This window comes from Fragaria vesca, linkage group LG3, assembly GCF_000184155.1.
Source record: "Fragaria vesca subsp. vesca linkage group LG3, FraVesHawaii_1.0, whole genome shotgun sequence".
Taxonomy (NCBI): domain Eukaryota; kingdom Viridiplantae; phylum Streptophyta; class Magnoliopsida; order Rosales; family Rosaceae; genus Fragaria; species Fragaria vesca.
In genome coordinates this window covers 25,071,951-25,089,932 of record NC_020493.1, presented here as the reverse complement: position 1 = coordinate 25,089,932, position 17,982 = coordinate 25,071,951, and the positions used below count along the sequence as shown (strand labels likewise).

Genomic DNA, 17,982 nt, shown 5'->3' with positions numbered 1-17,982 from the left:
CTCTCTCTCTCTCTCTCTCTCTCTCTCTCTCTCTCTCTCTCTCTCTCTCTCTCTCTCTCTCTCTCTCTCTCTCTCTCTCTCTCTCTCTCTCTCTCTCTCTCTCCAGTAATTTCCTCCGTGCAGGAGGCGTCCATGTGAACCAACCGGATCTCCAGATCGGCGGCGAGAGCAGAATCCGTAGCTCGGTCAGCAGAACCGAGGCAGAGGACGCAGTCGACGCTGAGCGGCACGTGAGAGGTACGCGAGGGACTAGAGAAGGACGGCGAAGGCGGACTCGATCCTACAGTCGGCCAAGCGACTGAGAGGGACGTGTTCCACAGCTGCGATGCCGGACAGGCAGTCCTGCTCCATGGCGAAGTCGTCGATGCAGTTGAGAGTGACGACGAGGGGGAGCGATGATGGCGTCGTTTGGGTGGTTTCTCTAGCGACGTGAAGAGGCCTCGTCTCTCTCTCTCTCTGATCCCCGATCTGGAAACTTCACATGAAGACTGGGCTTGGTGCACGTGAATTGGTGAATGCGAATCGGTTTTGATGTGGATAACAAGTTTACTCGGGGGTTAGTAATGTCAGGACCCACGTTGAATTTCACCTTGAAACCCGAGGTAAGTCCTGTGGGGTCCATCTTCAAGGAAAATTTATCGAAAATTCGGCATAACCTTGCTTGAAAATGGACAACCCTTACCTGAAAAATCCAACTTAACACTTCTATAACCAAACATCCATCCTCAACACCTGGAGTCTTCCTGCTCCCAAAGTTCATCTCATCTCCCAATAAAACAATTACTCATCTAAAATAGTCCCACAACTGACAATAACTAACATTAATTCACTAACTGGTTATCAAAGTATATCTAAAGTTAAACGAAAAACAATGACTAAAGAACAAGCGGAAGCAGCCTCTGACTATGCTTTGACTCTATATATGTACGCTCGACCTCAAATAACTTAGCCTGTAAACTGGGCATTTAAAACCAAAGGGCCCAGGGGAAAGTAATTTAAAAACGTTAGAGTGAGTGGACAAAATAATTTAAACAATTTAACAAAATACTCAATTTAAATATTTTCACGCTTTTCAGCTTTAAAAACTTAACAGCATGTAACTTGAACGTCCTTAAAACTTTAAATCCAAAATCACTTAATAAATGACAAACCAGCCCCACTGGTTAATTAAAACAAAAATCTCATAAAAGGAGATAAACTAGCCCCGCTGGTTAATCAAATATATTACTGAGAAGAAGAAAATAAGGGGAAGAATTATCACCATGTAAATGGAGCCTCCAAGGCTCGGGTCGATGCCTTCTAGGCTATAATAGCGTCTCATGTTAAGCGCTCAACTCACATATGATGAGGACCGCTAATAAGTCTATGATAGCGTCCCACGCTAAGCGCTCAACTCACATATGATGAGGACCGCTGATAAAGCTAGCTAACTAATAAACATAAATACCGATCGGTTGCCTCCCAGGCTATAATAGCGTCTCATGCTAAGCGCTCTACTCACCTATGGTGGGGACCGCTACTAATGGTTAGCTAGCAATAATCAATATAAACGACCCTATATTATGGTGGCTAAAAACATACGAAATCACTTAAATCCAATAAACTTCCCCAATAATATCATACGAATGGTACGGTTCCCAACCGTACTTGAAAATCATCATAAGAGATTATAATAAAACTCAATAACGTGTCTCACACGTCAAAATATTCTCGAAACCATATTATAAACGAGATTTAATTAACAAGGAAAAAAAATTATAATTAATATCTGAATCCAAAATACTCGCTAAAACATTCTCAAGGTCAAGATCGATATTCCACCAATAATTCCAAAATTATGAATAGCATACTACCGAAAATCTTATTTCCAAGATCATTTCATAAGCCGAAATTATAATATAAGCTCGGAAAATAAATTAACAAATTATAAATTCTTGCATGCAAATTTATTTAAAACCAAAATGTCCACTCACAAATTTAGGCATAAGCCCAACGATAACCGCATTGCCACTCAAGCGAGGTTCCTTTCGCATCTTGGCACAACAACCATGCTTAGAACCAAACTTCAATTCCAGAAAATAAATACGTGAATAAAAACATCTAACTCTCTTCCATTGAACCCACTACTCTTAATACGGTTAAACTCGCCAGATTCACTCCAAACTCCACCACAACCTTAATTCATCGATTCTAACATTCTATAATAAATTTCAAGGAAATCCAACGGCCGGATTTTCATTCTAATAACATGAAAAATCCTTAATCTTTTAAAAATCTCAAACCTTATCAAAACTCCTCCAAAAATTCTAAACTATACTTCATTAGACTCCTCTCATTATAACAAATCCAAAAATTCCAAACTATACTTCATTATAACACTTCGAATTGGATCATTACTTCTAGGGAAATGTTACACATGGAGAGCACTTCCAAATGGGACTAAAATCACAAGAGATGGTGGCCGGAGGAGTGAGTTTCCCCGTCGGGACTCCACCACGCAGCCGGAGCTTTCGAGAGCTCTTCCTCCCTCACGGCAGCGCTAGGGCGGCTCCCACCGGTCCAAGAAGAGAGCGGGGTCGACGGCCGGCCGTTTGGGACCAGTGCGGCGGTCTCTGGTGGCCGGATGGCGGTGGACGACGCTGGGAAAGTTTCCGGCGGGAGAGAGAGCTCGGGGAAGGCTCGGGAGAGAGAGAGAAAGAGAATGTGGGTGTTGGGCTTCTCCACACCTGGTCCAACACTTAGAACACCCACAAAATAAAACCCAATAAAAATTTACCCCTTACCAACTAATGTTTACCCTTTTAATTGATAACTTTATCAGGCAAACTCCGAATTTAACCCATAGCATGTCTACGAACTCGTATTAACGTCCTCTACGACTTTCATGAAGGAAGGTTTTTCTAAATTCCAAACGGAAGAAAAAGTCAACTTTTGGAGTTTTAAAATAATAAATGATTACTTGAAACTGTAAAAGACCAAAATAATACCAAAGTAAATAACCTCCTTAAGAACCGGGGAGTGACAAGTAATATGTTATTAGGATGGATAACAAGGTTATTGAGGGTCAGTAATATGTTATGGGATGGAAAACAAGTTTACTGGGGTCAGTAATATATTATTAGGGTGGATAACAAGTTTGCAAGGGGTTAGTAATATATTATTAGGGTGGATAACAAATTTGCTAGGGGTCAGTAATATTCTGGTGAGGTGGATAACAAATTTATAGGGATCAGTAATATGTTATTGGGATGGATACAAGTTTATTACTAGGGTCAGTAGTATGTTATGTATGTTGTATTATCGACGGTAAAATAAATAAATAAATTAAAAAAAAACGGTGATTGGCTCATTATTCTGAACTTATCCTGAAGCTACGGCTATAAAAATCTTCACACTCCAGTCTCGTGTGACTCGTTGTCAATTCTCACACACAGCTCTGACTCAAAAATCAAAGCATCGTCTTCTCCCGCCAAAAAGATGATGAGAGAGTTCCAAACCCCACACAAGGACCATGCTCTGCCTCCTCCCAAGCTCTCCGCTCGCGTCTCCAAGAAGACTGTCAGTCTCAGATCCCCTAATTTCTCTTTTCAATTTTCAATTTCGGTTTCAAATCCCTAATTTCACTCCGCTTCGTTTCTCTTACAGGTTCCGAAGAAGAAGAGCTTGAACTCTGCGTTTTCTTCAATCTCCGAAGATCTACAAGTCCCGCACTCGGTGGATTCCACTCCGATCTCTGTGATTTCTGAGATCGACGAGGTCAATCGTGATGTCGAGATCACCGAGGTTAGCTCCAACTTCAATCCGACTTTGAAATTGATCATCGCTCTTTTGGATTTCATATTATAATTGGCTAAAACTACACCTGTGCATGATTTGTTGCTTCGATTGCGTTTCGGTTAGTGTAGCTTTTGATGCATTCGTAACGTGCGCCTTTGGTTACTGAGAAAATGACTGAAAGAGAAGGATTACTGATACTTGATGCTTATGTTTGGCTTAAACAGAATTTGAGTCCTCTGAATGCGAGTCTGTGATGATTTTAGATTCTTTTTGGTTTAAATGTGTTTGCCTCAAGTGTTTCTGCTGTAAGGCTTTCGGTTAATTCGTAATGTACGATGTTTGTTACTGAGAAAATGCCTGAAAGAAGTGTGAAAGTGCTGTTTTGTTTAATCAGAGTTCGAGTTATGTGACGATGTTGGATACTTTTTACTTCAGGTTACATGTGTTTGCTCAAGTGTTGCTGCTAAAATGATTTAAATCATCTGTAATAAAAACTTTTGGATACTTTTGGTTATGTGCCATTTTGTTCATGATACTGTGATTTTTATGACTAAAACTTTGACCTACATTGTATATTACTATATTTTGGCTTTCAGAGTCTGACGACCCTGCCAGATCCATCTCTCTCAGCTTCAACAGAGACCTTGTTCACTTCTGATCTCTCTCCGTCTTCAGAGTCCACGATTTCAAGCCATGCCTCTTGGAGTGTTGCTAAATGTGAAAATGATGGCTCAAAGTTTGGTTCTATTGGGGCTGAGGTTGTAGCAAGCTTTCTCAAGCAAGCTCGGACTCAGGTCTTAAACTCTGCTGGTGTGGATGCCAAATCCAAGAAGCATCTGGATGCATTGGTTGAGATTGTGATAGAGGACTGTGCCTGAAGAGAGGGACCGGATTGCTGAACTTCTTTCAGCAAAAGCTAAAATACTGGTTGTGTGTTCTTTGCTATGGATCCTTGCAATGGCTGTCTATATGGTGTTCAGCTCTGGAGCACAAAGCACTTTTCCTGGACCACTGCCTACTTGAACTCTTACTCTAGAGGTGCATTAATGGTCTGATCATCAAGATGAATGGTATGTTGGCTTGTCTTGGGATAGTAGGTATGATTTTACCCTTTATTAGATGTTGTCCAATGTTTAGCTGATATGATCATATAAACCTCTTGTTCTCAGTATTGTGTCCATGTTTATGGATCGTTCATTTGACAGTAAATAGCTATTTCAGTGTGATTTTATGGAAACGGAATGTGATTGTTACTGTTTTCCTCTGTGATTGATATTCTTGTGAGTAGTAAGAGCTGAATCTGATTACTGTATTCCCCTTTTTGGATAACGTGATGATATACTCCCGAAATTAGTGAATGTTTCTGTAGAGAAATGTAGACTCAGTGTTGTATGCCTCTAATGCTTGTTAGGCTTTATGATTGCATGTTCATTTAAATTATTTACAAACCTGATTACTTGTTTTAAGGAAACAACATTTTTGGTGCCACTCATGTTCTCATCATTGCAAGGATGAGACTGTGGAGAGCAGAAAACTAATAGTCGGTAACCCACACCCTGTCTGCTCTACATGTTTGAAGCAATGTGCTCCATAGATATTGGTACTTGAATTCGTAGTATCATTCAGACCACAGGACATCATGAGTTGAATGCTCTAAAGTCATTTTTCATGCCTTAGGTCTATAGCGAGAGATTAACATGTCGTACTGACGACTGAGTTGGAGCTACATGTGAAGGGCTACAAAAATCCGGGTGTTCGACATAACATTCTAGCCCAAAATCCTTGTAAGTTTATACATCTTAAGTACATATCTGGGTGACGGACATATCATTCTGGGTATATAGAACTCGCATTTGTTTTATTTTAAAGATTCATACATAGTTATGGTCTATATTTACGCAATCTTTGCTGAAATGCTGTGCATTAACTAGGTGTCTAGGTTAAGCCCCAATAGATTCATGCTTAATTCAATAGTTTTATACAAGTAATATGACTCCTGGTGTCTCAATATGGTCATCTAGTTTTCCATGTTCCGTTGTTGTCCTTGTTTGGCCACTCAGTGCATGTTTGGAACCCAGGACAATTCTGGGTCACTTTATTATTAGTATTTGTCCTACTTTCATTTGAGTAGGCTTACTTAATACTAATTTGAACCATGTTTGGTGAGATAGTACTATTGTGCTGAGAATCATCACACCATCTTGCAAAACTACATAACCCAGAAAAGAAAAAACCACTTATTCAAAAAAAAAAAAAAAAAAAAAACCAACAAAATCTAGAACTACATAACCCAATCAAATTTCCAAATCCAAACCAGGTTAGGGTTTTGAAATCGAAATTGGGGGGAAAACGAAATTGGGTTTACGAAGTCGAACTTGGTCTTCTCAAATTTTAGATTCAAGAACTCATGAACAATTGCAACTTCTCTTTCCTAGGTGGTGGGTGACTCTCTCCCGATCTGGGCAACTTGGGTGGTTGTAGACTTGATTGGTTTAGAGGCTTGAGAGTGAAACAAGGTCGAGTGAGTGCTGACTAAATCATCAAGGAGAGTAAAGTGACGGGAAGGTCGGCATACCTCTTCGTCCTCTACTGCTGCCGCGCATTATTTTGCTGTTGTTTTATGGGTGAAAAAATGTTGAGGAACAATCATATATTTGATTATAAATATGATAGAAATTTCAATAAAGAATATAAGAAACATAGCAATATTCGTTTAGGATTGACAGTAGTGAATCAATTCTAATATAGGAGTAAAATAGTGTAAGAATCCTATAAAAGTAGTACAAGGAAAGAAATAACTGACTTGATATTCCGATTGAGGCATGCATAAATGCACTTGACTAAAGACAGATTTTGCCCCTACCCTTGTGTTTGTAGTTCGATGGGCGTCCGTCTTGTAAAATACAACAATCGATGATCCAAAATAGAAGCACCGCAATTTTGGACTCTAGCGAACCATAACTTGTATCTTATACTCTCTTGACACAAATAAGACATGTAAAAGAATTGAGGATTCTTATCTAATCTTTAAAGAGAAATGAGTATGGGTTTATATAGAACCCAAGTGAACTAACATGTCTGTTCACTTATCTTCTTGAAGAGACACACTTATTCCTAAAGACACCTATTGAAAAAGACACACCTTTTCAAATGGAAAGGTCATGAGTAATTTTATTTTCATTCGTATTGGATATTATTACATAATTTCCAACAATCCCCCACATGAATGAAAATGACAATGACAAGGAATTAGAGAGTACAAGCAAACAAGAGATGCATTTGAAGAGGTGTCTTTTGGACTTGAACCTTTCATAGTGAAGACCTATCGGATTTACTTGGTGAAATAGTAGATGTAGAAGATCTTTGAACTATTCACCGTTTGTGTAAACCAAGACAATAAGCCTCACACATCTCTTATTCTAATACACAATAGTTCTTACGGTTGTGTTCATTTTGGTCCTGAACAATTTCCACATTCATGAGAGCTCTAGAGAACTTAGCCATATCATTCTCATAGAAGCAACCTGACTTCTACTCTCATATAGGTGATCACACTAATTAAGAATACTCCGCTATATTTTTCTTGATAACAAGATATTAGTATCATTAAATGCAAAAGCATAATCTTATTACGGCTGTGGAAAACACACATTGATCATAGGAATGAGTGAGTTGTGTGTTATGCATTTTGAGTGTTCCTAACTAGTTTGCCTATTGAACCTAGACCATGGGATCTCCAATGTTGCTAGGTTAGGTTTCCGCCAAGTAATGACGTATTGTGTTATTGGCTTTAACTCATTCCCCTCGATCATCAACTATCTCTCTTGTCAAACCATTAAACATTTGGATTCATAAGGTTGACAATCAAATCAAATTCCACTTGAGAGTAGTTGTGTATATCCTTTTGATATACATACGTAAATGCCAAAACATTCTAACACTATCCTTCAATTGTATTACATACAATTTATAGACATTATAAATACCCCCACATTTGAGAAGTAAACCCTCAATCATAGGTTCTTGTAATGCAATTAAGATAGTAATGTATTCCCACAAACCTCATTTAGGAGCGCATTCATTTATGGAATAATTACGCTATCTTTTTTTTTTCATGCACTTCTCCAACTTGGGATGTCTATTTAGTGATTGAAGCATTACTCATCGAACATCTTTCTCTTGCTTTTGTTCGTAAAACAAGAGTCTCACTAACATTTGTAAAATGCTTCTCATTTGTATATGATCATAAAGATCTTAAATCTTTCAATGATAACATCATAATTGGGACTATCGCCATAAATCACTTTTCATCAACCCATTAGAAATCAAATTCATTGTTCTTTGATCTTTATGGGATCGATAAACATGGTTAACCATATTGCAACAATACCATATCAGAATACTTGAAAAAGGGACCTCCGTGGCTTCTATATATGCTTTCTCGATTAACTATAAAAGCATACAAAACTCCACTCTAGTTTACTGCATCAATCATGCTCTATTGATGGCAGCATGATGTCATATGTAAACCACGAGAGGAAGTATGACTGTTTCTTTCGACTGTCCCTTTTGTTTCAAATATAAGTGTACAGTAACTCATCCATATATCTCACTTAAATCATGCATCTAGAACACATGCATCAACAAGTTGGTATGATTGTATGAAACAACGATCATTCTTACCCGTCATTTGTTCCAAATTCTCACCCGTAGTTTTCTTGTAATCTCTCTTCAATTAAGAGATTCAAAACTAATTTGGTATCTCATGTTCATTACAATATTCAGTAAAAGGAATCTTCTATAACAGAGAAGTACTTTCCATGAAATTCAATGAACATTAACGAATCAAACCTTGTTGGGATGTGATGATATCAAATCTGGGAACTCTAATCCCGCTCTAATCCCACATATACAATAGTTATTCTTCTCTTGTGACATATATTCACAAGACTCATATTAAAAATGATGAAAGCCCAGCACTCAACAGATAGAAAGACACAGTTTCAATTATGCCAAAAGGTTGCATCTGAGTTTAGACACCTTTTCGATATTTTATAAACTAGTATGCATTAAAACTTCTTCTTTAGGTGCCTGTTCGCATACTGTACTGTAAGGTCTCGTACTGTAAAACTTACAAGCGTTTGCAAGCAATTATAGCCACTAAATGCAGTAGCACTTATCTTTGAATCTTATGCCCAGAAATAAATACTATCGAAATCTAGACAAAGCCATTCAAAACAAACGAGTACTGGTACTTCAAGTATTTTCATGCAGATTATATATGCATATCAACACAATAGCACATGCTTATACAATTATCCAAATAGATTAAATCTTTTGCTTTGCATTTTCCATATCAACTTCTATAATTGTAGATATCATGCATACGTACACATAGCATTAGACCAAATTTTCTGTTGCATAACATATAAACAAAATCTTCTATTATGATTGCACTTTGGTAGTAGTCCTAAACAGATCTTTCATCATCGATTTTTAACTTTCATCTTGTATATATACTTTATATACATCACAGACTACTCATTGTCTTCCATCTAACCAATGCCACACTACTCCTTGTATTAAGATAAGGAATCAATCGCAACACTACTCCTTGTATTAAGATAAGGAATCAATCGTAGTAAGAGACCATAGCAATTTTTCTCTTTCAAATGCTTCTTGGTTTGGTTAGGACTCATCGTTAAACATGATTGTTCCATTATAAATTATGTCTTTAGATTGTTGGGAAACAATCATATATTTGATTATAAATATGATAGAAATTTCAATAAAGAATATAAGAAACATAACAATATTCGTTTAGGATTGAAAGTAGTGAATCAATCCTAATATAGGAGTAAAATAGTGTAAGAATCCTATAAAAGTAGTATAAGGAAAGAAAGAACTGACTTGATATTCTGATTGAGGCATTCATAAATGCACTTGACTAAAGACAGATTTCGCCCCTACCTTTGTGCTTGTAGTTCGATGGGCGCCCGCCTTGTAGAATACAACAATCGATGATTCAAAATAGAAGCACCGCAATTTTGGACTCTAATGAACCATAAATTGTATCTTATACTCTTTTGACACGAACAAGACATGTAGAAGAATTGAGGATTCTTAATCAAATATTTAAGGAGAAATGAGTGGGTTTATATAAAACCTCAAGTGAACCAACATGTCTGTTCACTTATCTCCTTGAAGAGACACTTATTCTTAAAGACACCTATTGAAAAAGACACACCTTTTCAAATGGAAAGGTCATGAGTAATTTTATTTTCATTCATATTGGATATTATTACATAATTTCCAACAAAAAAATTCATTGCTTAAGAGGGATTTTCTCTTGTTTAGTATAGAAGTTTTTTGTTGTTTCCTATTCTTGATGTTGTAAAGCATACTTAGTTTCTAGTATGTCTTGGGGGTACTTAGCATTTAATTTTTCAGTAAAATGTGCAGCATACCGTCTGTGTGAATATAAAGAAATATGGGGTGATAAGATAGAAATCAAAACAATTCAGGATGTTATTTTTTTTTAAGGGTTTTACTTATGAGTAATTCTAAATACACACATTTAATCTCTTAATACACACCCTTATTAATTTATGTTTCACATCAAATATTTTAGGTATGTTTAATGACCAAAACATACATCTATTTATTAAAAAAGAAAATGAAATCACAATTAGAATTAGTCTCATCTCCTATCCTAAAACCATCGATACAACTACTTCTTCCCTAAAACTAGTAAACTTGACTCTTCTCCACAATTTGTAGTTTCATAAAAAAAAACAAAAAAAACAACACTCTTTTAGAATTCATTACCTGAATTTCGACTGCTACCAAATAATCACATGTATTGTTCAATTAACATCGGTTCATTTGAGTTTTGTCTTTTTTTTTTTTTTTTTTGCATCAGTTTTTAGTTTTGTATTTTGCAGACTTATTTTGAAGTACTACATGTTCATCTTGATATGTTGTATTAGAAAAAGTAGGTATACATGTTTAATAGCTAGTGACCTAGTGTACATCTACTAGCTTGTGAATTACCGAAAACTTAAAATGGTTGACTATTTTTTTTCGAATTCCAAATGATTGATGTCGCATTGGTGACAAGGGGTGTAATAATATATAGTCTTTTGATTATAAATTTGACGATGAAAAGAAAAAAAATTCTAGTAGAAAATAGAAAAAAAATACGTAACAGAGTTACCAAAATATATAATAAAATTATAATAACTAAATAACATATTATTTATTAATTTTAGATATAAGGGTATTATAGGCAGTTTGAGATGTGTATTAAGTTTAATATCGAAATGAAAAATTATATGAGGGGTGTATTAAACAAGAGGTGTGGATTAAGAGATTAGGGGTGTGTATTTAAAATTTCTCTTCACTTATTGATAATGGAAGTGACTTCTTTATTTTTTTGTGATCATGAACCACATAGCTTTGAGATACTTTAGCTAATACTTGGCTGTTAACTCATGATATTTGTTTAAATCTTCTCTATTCATTTATGCTAGCTTCCTGCTTGGCTAGTCATTTACTTTTTAATATACACTATAATAGTACTTCTGGAAGAGAAATAGATTTCTTTAGGTAGCATCATTTATGGTTATATGATGGTAAATGATTGATGTTTCGAATCTCATAGTATTGTCTAATTTATAGGACCTTTGTAGTCATATGAAGTTCCTTCTTGCTCAGAATTATTTCTCTATTCAGTCTGTTTTTGTTATCTGCTAATGCTTTATCCTCAGTGACACAATCTGAAATTTTACTTTTTCCCTCTGTACTTGCATCTTGAAGAGAATTCCACCTGCGTTTCGGAAGCATGTATCACATGCACTCACCAAGAGAGCAATCTTGAAATTGAAGAATTCATCATAATCTTCCTGGACTGTTGTAGTAAGTAAAACAGGAAGGCACATATACTTGAAGGATGGCTGGCAGGAGTTTAACTCCCTAGGTGATTCTGAGTTCTTAGTGTTTAGGTATGACAAACATATGCATTTCACAATTAATATTTTTGACAAGAACTGTGTCGAAAGAGTGAATATCACCAACCTCAGAACACGTGAAGCATCCACCTTTCCAGACAGTTCTGAAAGGCCTTTGGCAAGACCACCAACAGGTAATAACTCTAGTGTAACGTGATGTTGTTAGAAACATATTGCTTGTTGGATTAAATCATGTCTCTGCTAATGTGTCTGTGTAGGTGAAGCTATAGGTAATCATCGATCTGAGTTGGCTGCGGAAGCTGCCAAGGGACATAACTTAAGTTGTTGGATTTAAGAAGCTGTTTAAAAACATACTACTACCGGAACCCATAACTCATCTCCGCTATGCTTTATTGTGTACCTAAAACTGCAGGTGAACACCTTCCGAGACTTGCAGCTGCTGCAGCTTTCAAATCCAAATTTCCCTGCTTTACAAAAGTTCTTAAAAAATCGAGGATGGTGGTAAGTAACATTTACCAAGCCTCTTCTATTCTGAAGTTGATTGATTTTGTTTAGTATCAACTATAAACCTTAAGCTGCAAATAGAAACTTTTTGGCACTCTGTCCCTCTCTCTCTCATTGGTTGTCACTTGTCATTTGTGCAGGCAATCCCCACACAATTCTATAAGGAGGTGTTACCTTCAAGAAATTATGATAAAATTTTCCTGGTGACTTCAAAGGGAAAATTCACAGTGACGCTTTATACTTGCGCTGATACAATGATGTTGTCTGGAGGGTGGTTTTCCTTCAGAAATTTCTCATCAAGAATACGTGCTATCATGGGGAAATACAGCTAGATATACAATTATACACATACATCCAAGATGCAAAAACGCTAGCCTTCAGTTTGGAATTCTAGTACTACTATCATCATTCGTCACCATTAGTAATGCGCAACAATTCAAACTAATTAAGTATTCAAGTCAGTTCATATCAAGGCTTCCTCATTCCAGAAAGTACCTCCGCCTGATTCACAAAATCAAATTCTTAAACAGACCAAAACCAAATTATTAAGTTTTAGTCTAAATTAAAAACTGACCAAACCCAAGATATAACAAACTTATGCCAATAAACTAAGAACAGCTCTTTAACGACATGTGATTGCCACACTATCCAACATTCCAAGCAACTGATCAAGTCTCAGTATGAGTTATCTTTTACAAAAAAAAAAAAAAAAAAAAAAAACACCCACAATGAGTTATAACAAGCACACACACTCCTCCACAACAATGCTCAAATCTCATCTGCTTACTGAATTAAAAGTCTACAGTTAAATAGTAAAAACCTAGAAGTGATAGAGAGTAACTCTTAAATGGCAATATCATCCATATTTCTTAGTCCACTTGAGCCAATAGGTAACTTTGATATCAATAATGCAAAAATTCAGAACATAACTATAATGCAAATGGTGAATGCCCTGGATTGGAGTGGTGGAGCTCTTCTGCCGAAGAAATCAGGAGAGTAGATTAGGGAGGTGATCGACACAACCCCAAGTGTCTAAAGAGATTTGGCAGTATGTAGATTCAACTAGTCAACTCTAGCATCCTGGGTGACATAAGAAGGCAGAAATATTACTCATGAATTGTGTGCAGACACTGAAATATTGCTCATTCATCTTAGTATAATAGAGTTTTAACTATAAATACCAATGTTTTAAAAGGCTAAGGCGTAGCCGAGGCTATGGAGCGAGAGCCTCACCAAGGCGTAAGCCTTGAGGCGTAAGGCGTAAGCCTTTTGAAAAAAAAAATATATATTTCCTGCTATATATAGAACATATATTGCAATCTATAGTTCTATACTTAGACAAAACCAACACACCATTGACAAAACCAACACACCATTTACAGGCAGCTTCCTGTAAATGCTGCCTGCAACACACCATTGACAAAGGCAATCTATACTTAGACACAAGTCACAAAACCAACACAGAGTTGTGAGCATTTACAGGAAGCTTGCTCCAGTCTATACTTACTTAGATAATCAGAGCACAATGTTGCATGACTTGCATCATATACTAAGAAAACACAATTCACAACAGTTCAATTGAATCAAAAATTCGGATTGATAACAGATGTGCGTACTGCGTACCTCAAATCAATGGTGAGTTGGTGACCGCAATGCGAGGCTTAGGAGGAAGAGCTTTGAGGCAATTGAGTTGCAGAAGACAGCGACGAGGCGGTGGTCGGATGGTCGGAAACTCTGAATCCTGGTAGTGGTCAGATGGTGGGTGGTTGTCGATGGTCGGACGGTCGGTGGTGGTCGCGAACTGGTGGAATCCTGGTGGTGGCCGATTGTCTCTGTGTTCGAGAGGGAGATCAGGAGAAGGAGAGGGAGGAGGGAGGAGGGAAGGAGGGCGAAAAGAGAGAGGGAGGCGCACGACCCAGCCTTAAGTAAAACTGTAAAACACTTACCCAAAACGACCCCATTTTCCTTCACTTACACTAGGCGCACGCCTTATGCGCCTTGGGGTGCGTTTTTTGCGCCTTGTGCTGCGCCTTTTGCGCCTCTGCGCCTAACCAGCAAAACACAAGGAATTTTTCATGCGCCTTGCGCCTTTTGAGCCTCAAGGCGCGTTTTTTAAAACATTGATAAATACATGTACAAATTATATGATATTCTCATACAATACTACTATATGAATGATGTGTTTTTTTTTTTTTTTTTTTGGGTCATATGAATGATATATGTAACTAATTCCATAAATACACTGATGCCCATCTCCCAAACAAGCTTAAAAGTTAAAACCCAATATTGAAACCAGAGGCAAGTCTATACTCCATTTTTTATGCATGCACTCCATCACTGTACCTCTGCAAGAACCACCCTAGCTACAGCTGCATAGTAGAGATTACGAGATTCATGGCTTCTCTTTAATTCATTTGAAATGAATTTGTTCATAGTTTTTTGCCCTGAATCTTATGAATTTGTAGGTCTGTTGTGGTTTTTGTTATTTGGGCTGCTATCTTTTGCATTTTGGTAAGGGTTATCATTTCTTCCATTAAATTGGTGATTTTATATCAACATTTGTGCTGTGATTTTTTTCCATGTATCTATTGTGTTGTTACTGTTACGCCCCAATTTTCGAACCCAATTTTCGAAGGATAATTTTCAAAAATTTGAGCATGATATATCTCAAAATATCACTCATAAAACCTGATCAACAACTTTCAAACTAAACTCAAAAGCTGGAAATGTAAATGTCAACAAAACCCATCACTGAGTTAAACACTACATCTTCTTAATTACATTAACTTCAAAAGTCTAGTAAAATAAGGATGCTCACATGCGCTTAAAAATAAACTACATAATATACAATTAAAATGTACATCATCTAAAACCCAGCTATTATGCCTCTGCCTCAACCATGCTGATCATCACCTGCAGGTCTAACCCCTACACATGAAATAGTGCACCGGCTTGTAAAACAACAAACCCGGTAAGCTAAAAAGCCCGTATGAGTAATTCTCAAAATTAACTCAACATTTTCAACAACCAATAAAACACATGAAACAATATCATAACAAATATTAAAACCAAATAACCAAAGTTTTGTACAAATATAAGAACAAATATTAAAACCACATAACCAAAACTTTTACAAATATAAGAACAAATATTAAAACCACATAACCAACACTTTTACAAATATACATGTACCTAGGAGTCTCAGATACCAATAAGGTATATATCTCCCATGACCTACAACAAACACATGTACCCATGAGTCCTAGATACCTTAAGGTACCTCCCATGACCTACACCGACAAACGGACTAGAGCTCTATTCCTGACCGTAACCAATCACCCGGCCAAAGGCTTGGAACCCAGTTTGATTGTCCAATATCACATCACAAAATAATAATAGCATCATAACCGTAACCAATCACCCGATTAAAGGCTTAGAACCTGGTTTGACTATCTAAACAACAATTCACAATAGAGTAGAATCATCATAACCGTAACCATCACCCGATTAAAGGTTTGGAACCCGGTTTGACTATCTAAACAACAAATCACAATAGAGTAGAAATATCATAACCGTAACCAATCACCCGATAAAAGGTTTGAAACCCGGTTTGACTATCTAAACAACAAATCACAATAGAGTAGAATCATCATAACCTTAACCAATCACCAGATAAAAGGTTTGGAACCCGGTTTTACTATCTAAACAACAAATCACAATATAATAATATAATAGGCAAACTTGTTTATCTTACCTATAAACTTGTTTATCTTACTATCTAAACAACAAATCACGATATAATAATATAATAGGCAAACTTGTTTATCTTACCTATAAGCCGTTGGCGATCAAGCTCATATATTTAAAAATAAATAATAGCATATTTTTTAATTCAACATCATCAACAATACAAATAGCACATCATAAAAATTATATCTTTCCACATAGATATTGTCACACCCCAATTTTCGAAGGATAAAATTTCAAAAATTTGGGCATGATAAAACTCAAAATCTTAATATCCCATATTCCTGCTCAACAATTTCCAAAACTAAAAATAAATACTGGAAATATAAATGTCAATAAACTCATCAACCGAGTTAAACATTTAATCTCTTTAATTACATCAACTTCCAAAAGTCTAGTAATAAACTACTTCGCTTACATGAGCTTAAAAACAACTACTATAAAATACAAATAATTGTATATAGTCAAAAACCCAGCTCGTAGGCCACTGCCTCCTACCTTCTGATCATCACCTGCAGGTCTAACCCCTACACCACGAATTGATGCACCGGGTTGTAAACAACAAACCCGGTAAGCTAAAAAGCTCGTATGAGTAACTCCCAAAATAATAACCCAACAATCCCAACATCACATATATTTAAAACTGGTAATTCCTGCATTAGCAACTTAGTTCAGGAATAGCCTAAAAGCAAGAAAATTCAAAAGAAATAATTAAGAAAACACTAATTTAAAATCACTCAAAATCATAAATGAATCCTATAAATAAACATAGTTCAAGAATTCTATTAAAATCACACAATTAAGATTTAAGAATCTCCTGCGGATAAGCATAGTTCAGGAGATACTCAAAGCAAGAAATTTATACAACACATAAGAACATTACACAAACATTTCTCTACTCTTACTTATGAGTTCCCCAACACTTAGTCATCCTCCATAAGTAACCAAACAAATGCGTACTCATGGGTTCGTCAACACTTAGTCATCCCCCATGAAGTACCGACTGACAGATTAGAGCTCTATACTGACCGTAACCAATCACCCGGCCAAGGCTTGGTTCCCGGTGACACGACCCACCCCGAATTTCACCTTGAAACCCGGAGTAAGTCGTGCGGGGACCACCTCCAAGGAAAATTTACTGAAAAGATTGAGAAAATCTCCCTTGCAGATGGACAACCCTAACTCGAAAATTCCAAATTACACTCTTAATACAACACGTCCAAACATCACATAATTATCCTTCAGAAATTCTACACATAATATACAATAATCCCAAAGTATTCAGAGCTACTAAACACTAGCGGAAGCAAGAAAACACGAGTAGGTTGAACAGGTAACCTACTGACGAAAACTGGCAGAAATGCGGGTGACTATGCCTCGCCTCCTACTAGATCCAACCCGAACACTGCAGACTGAGCAATTTAAAACGAAAGGCCCAGGGGAAAACATTTAATAACGTTAGAGTGAGTGGACAAAAATAAAATAATAATTAAAATATTTATGTTTTCCCAAATTAATTTTTAATGAAAAATCGAATGCATGCCGCAAGCGATAAAACTTTTATCTCATAAAATATCGAGCCTCTCAGACTCTATAATATATGTATGTATTTACACTCGTCCATACTCCCTATATAAATTCATGGGTCTATATAGGGCTACTACGCTCGGGTGTATAAATATGTGTCCATACCCCCTATGTGAATTAAACACTCATATAGGGCTACTACGCTCACGTCCAACGTTCACGTCACACCATAATGCGGTTATATGCTACGCCATTAAGGTGGACAGACACATATGGCTAGCTAGCATTTATATACATACTCTCTCATAAATACATATTTATATCCACCGAAAATCCCATTTTCGGTAACTCTCCAAGAGAAATAAAAATCGTCAAATTAAAATGACGTTAAAATATTCCGCAACATTAATTGTTCAACCATGAACTATAGCATGCATTTATTAAAATAAACGTCCAC

At 36.6% G+C, this 17,982-nt stretch overlaps 1 protein-coding gene across 1 annotated transcript; it reads left to right on the top strand.

Annotated features, from left to right (window-relative positions):
• The first annotated feature begins 3,477 nt into the window (after window positions 1-3,477).
• LOC101308165 lies at window positions 3,478-4,759 on the top strand. Its single transcript, XM_004296184.1, has 3 exons — window positions 3,478-3,558; window positions 3,646-3,783; window positions 4,374-4,759. The coding sequence occupies exons 1-3, from the start codon at window positions 3,478-3,480 to the stop codon at window positions 4,653-4,655; spliced, it is 501 nt and encodes a 166-aa protein (XP_004296232.1). The 3' UTR covers window positions 4,656-4,759.
• Window positions 4,760-17,982: the final 13,223 nt, after the last annotated feature.

Bases quoted from the DNA above. Each gene is read 5' to 3' on its own strand.
- LOC101308165 (XM_004296184.1), top strand. From the start codon at position 3,478: ATGATGAGAGAGTTCCAAACCCCACACAAGGACCATGCTCTGCCTCCT. The intron at 3,559-3,645 runs GTCAGTCTCAGA...TTTCTCTTACAG, and splicing joins CTCGCGTCTCCAAGAAGACT to GTTCCGAAGAAGAAGAGCTT. The intron at 3,784-4,373 runs GTTAGCTCCAAC...TTTGGCTTTCAG, and splicing joins GTGATGTCGAGATCACCGAG to AGTCTGACGACCCTGCCAGA.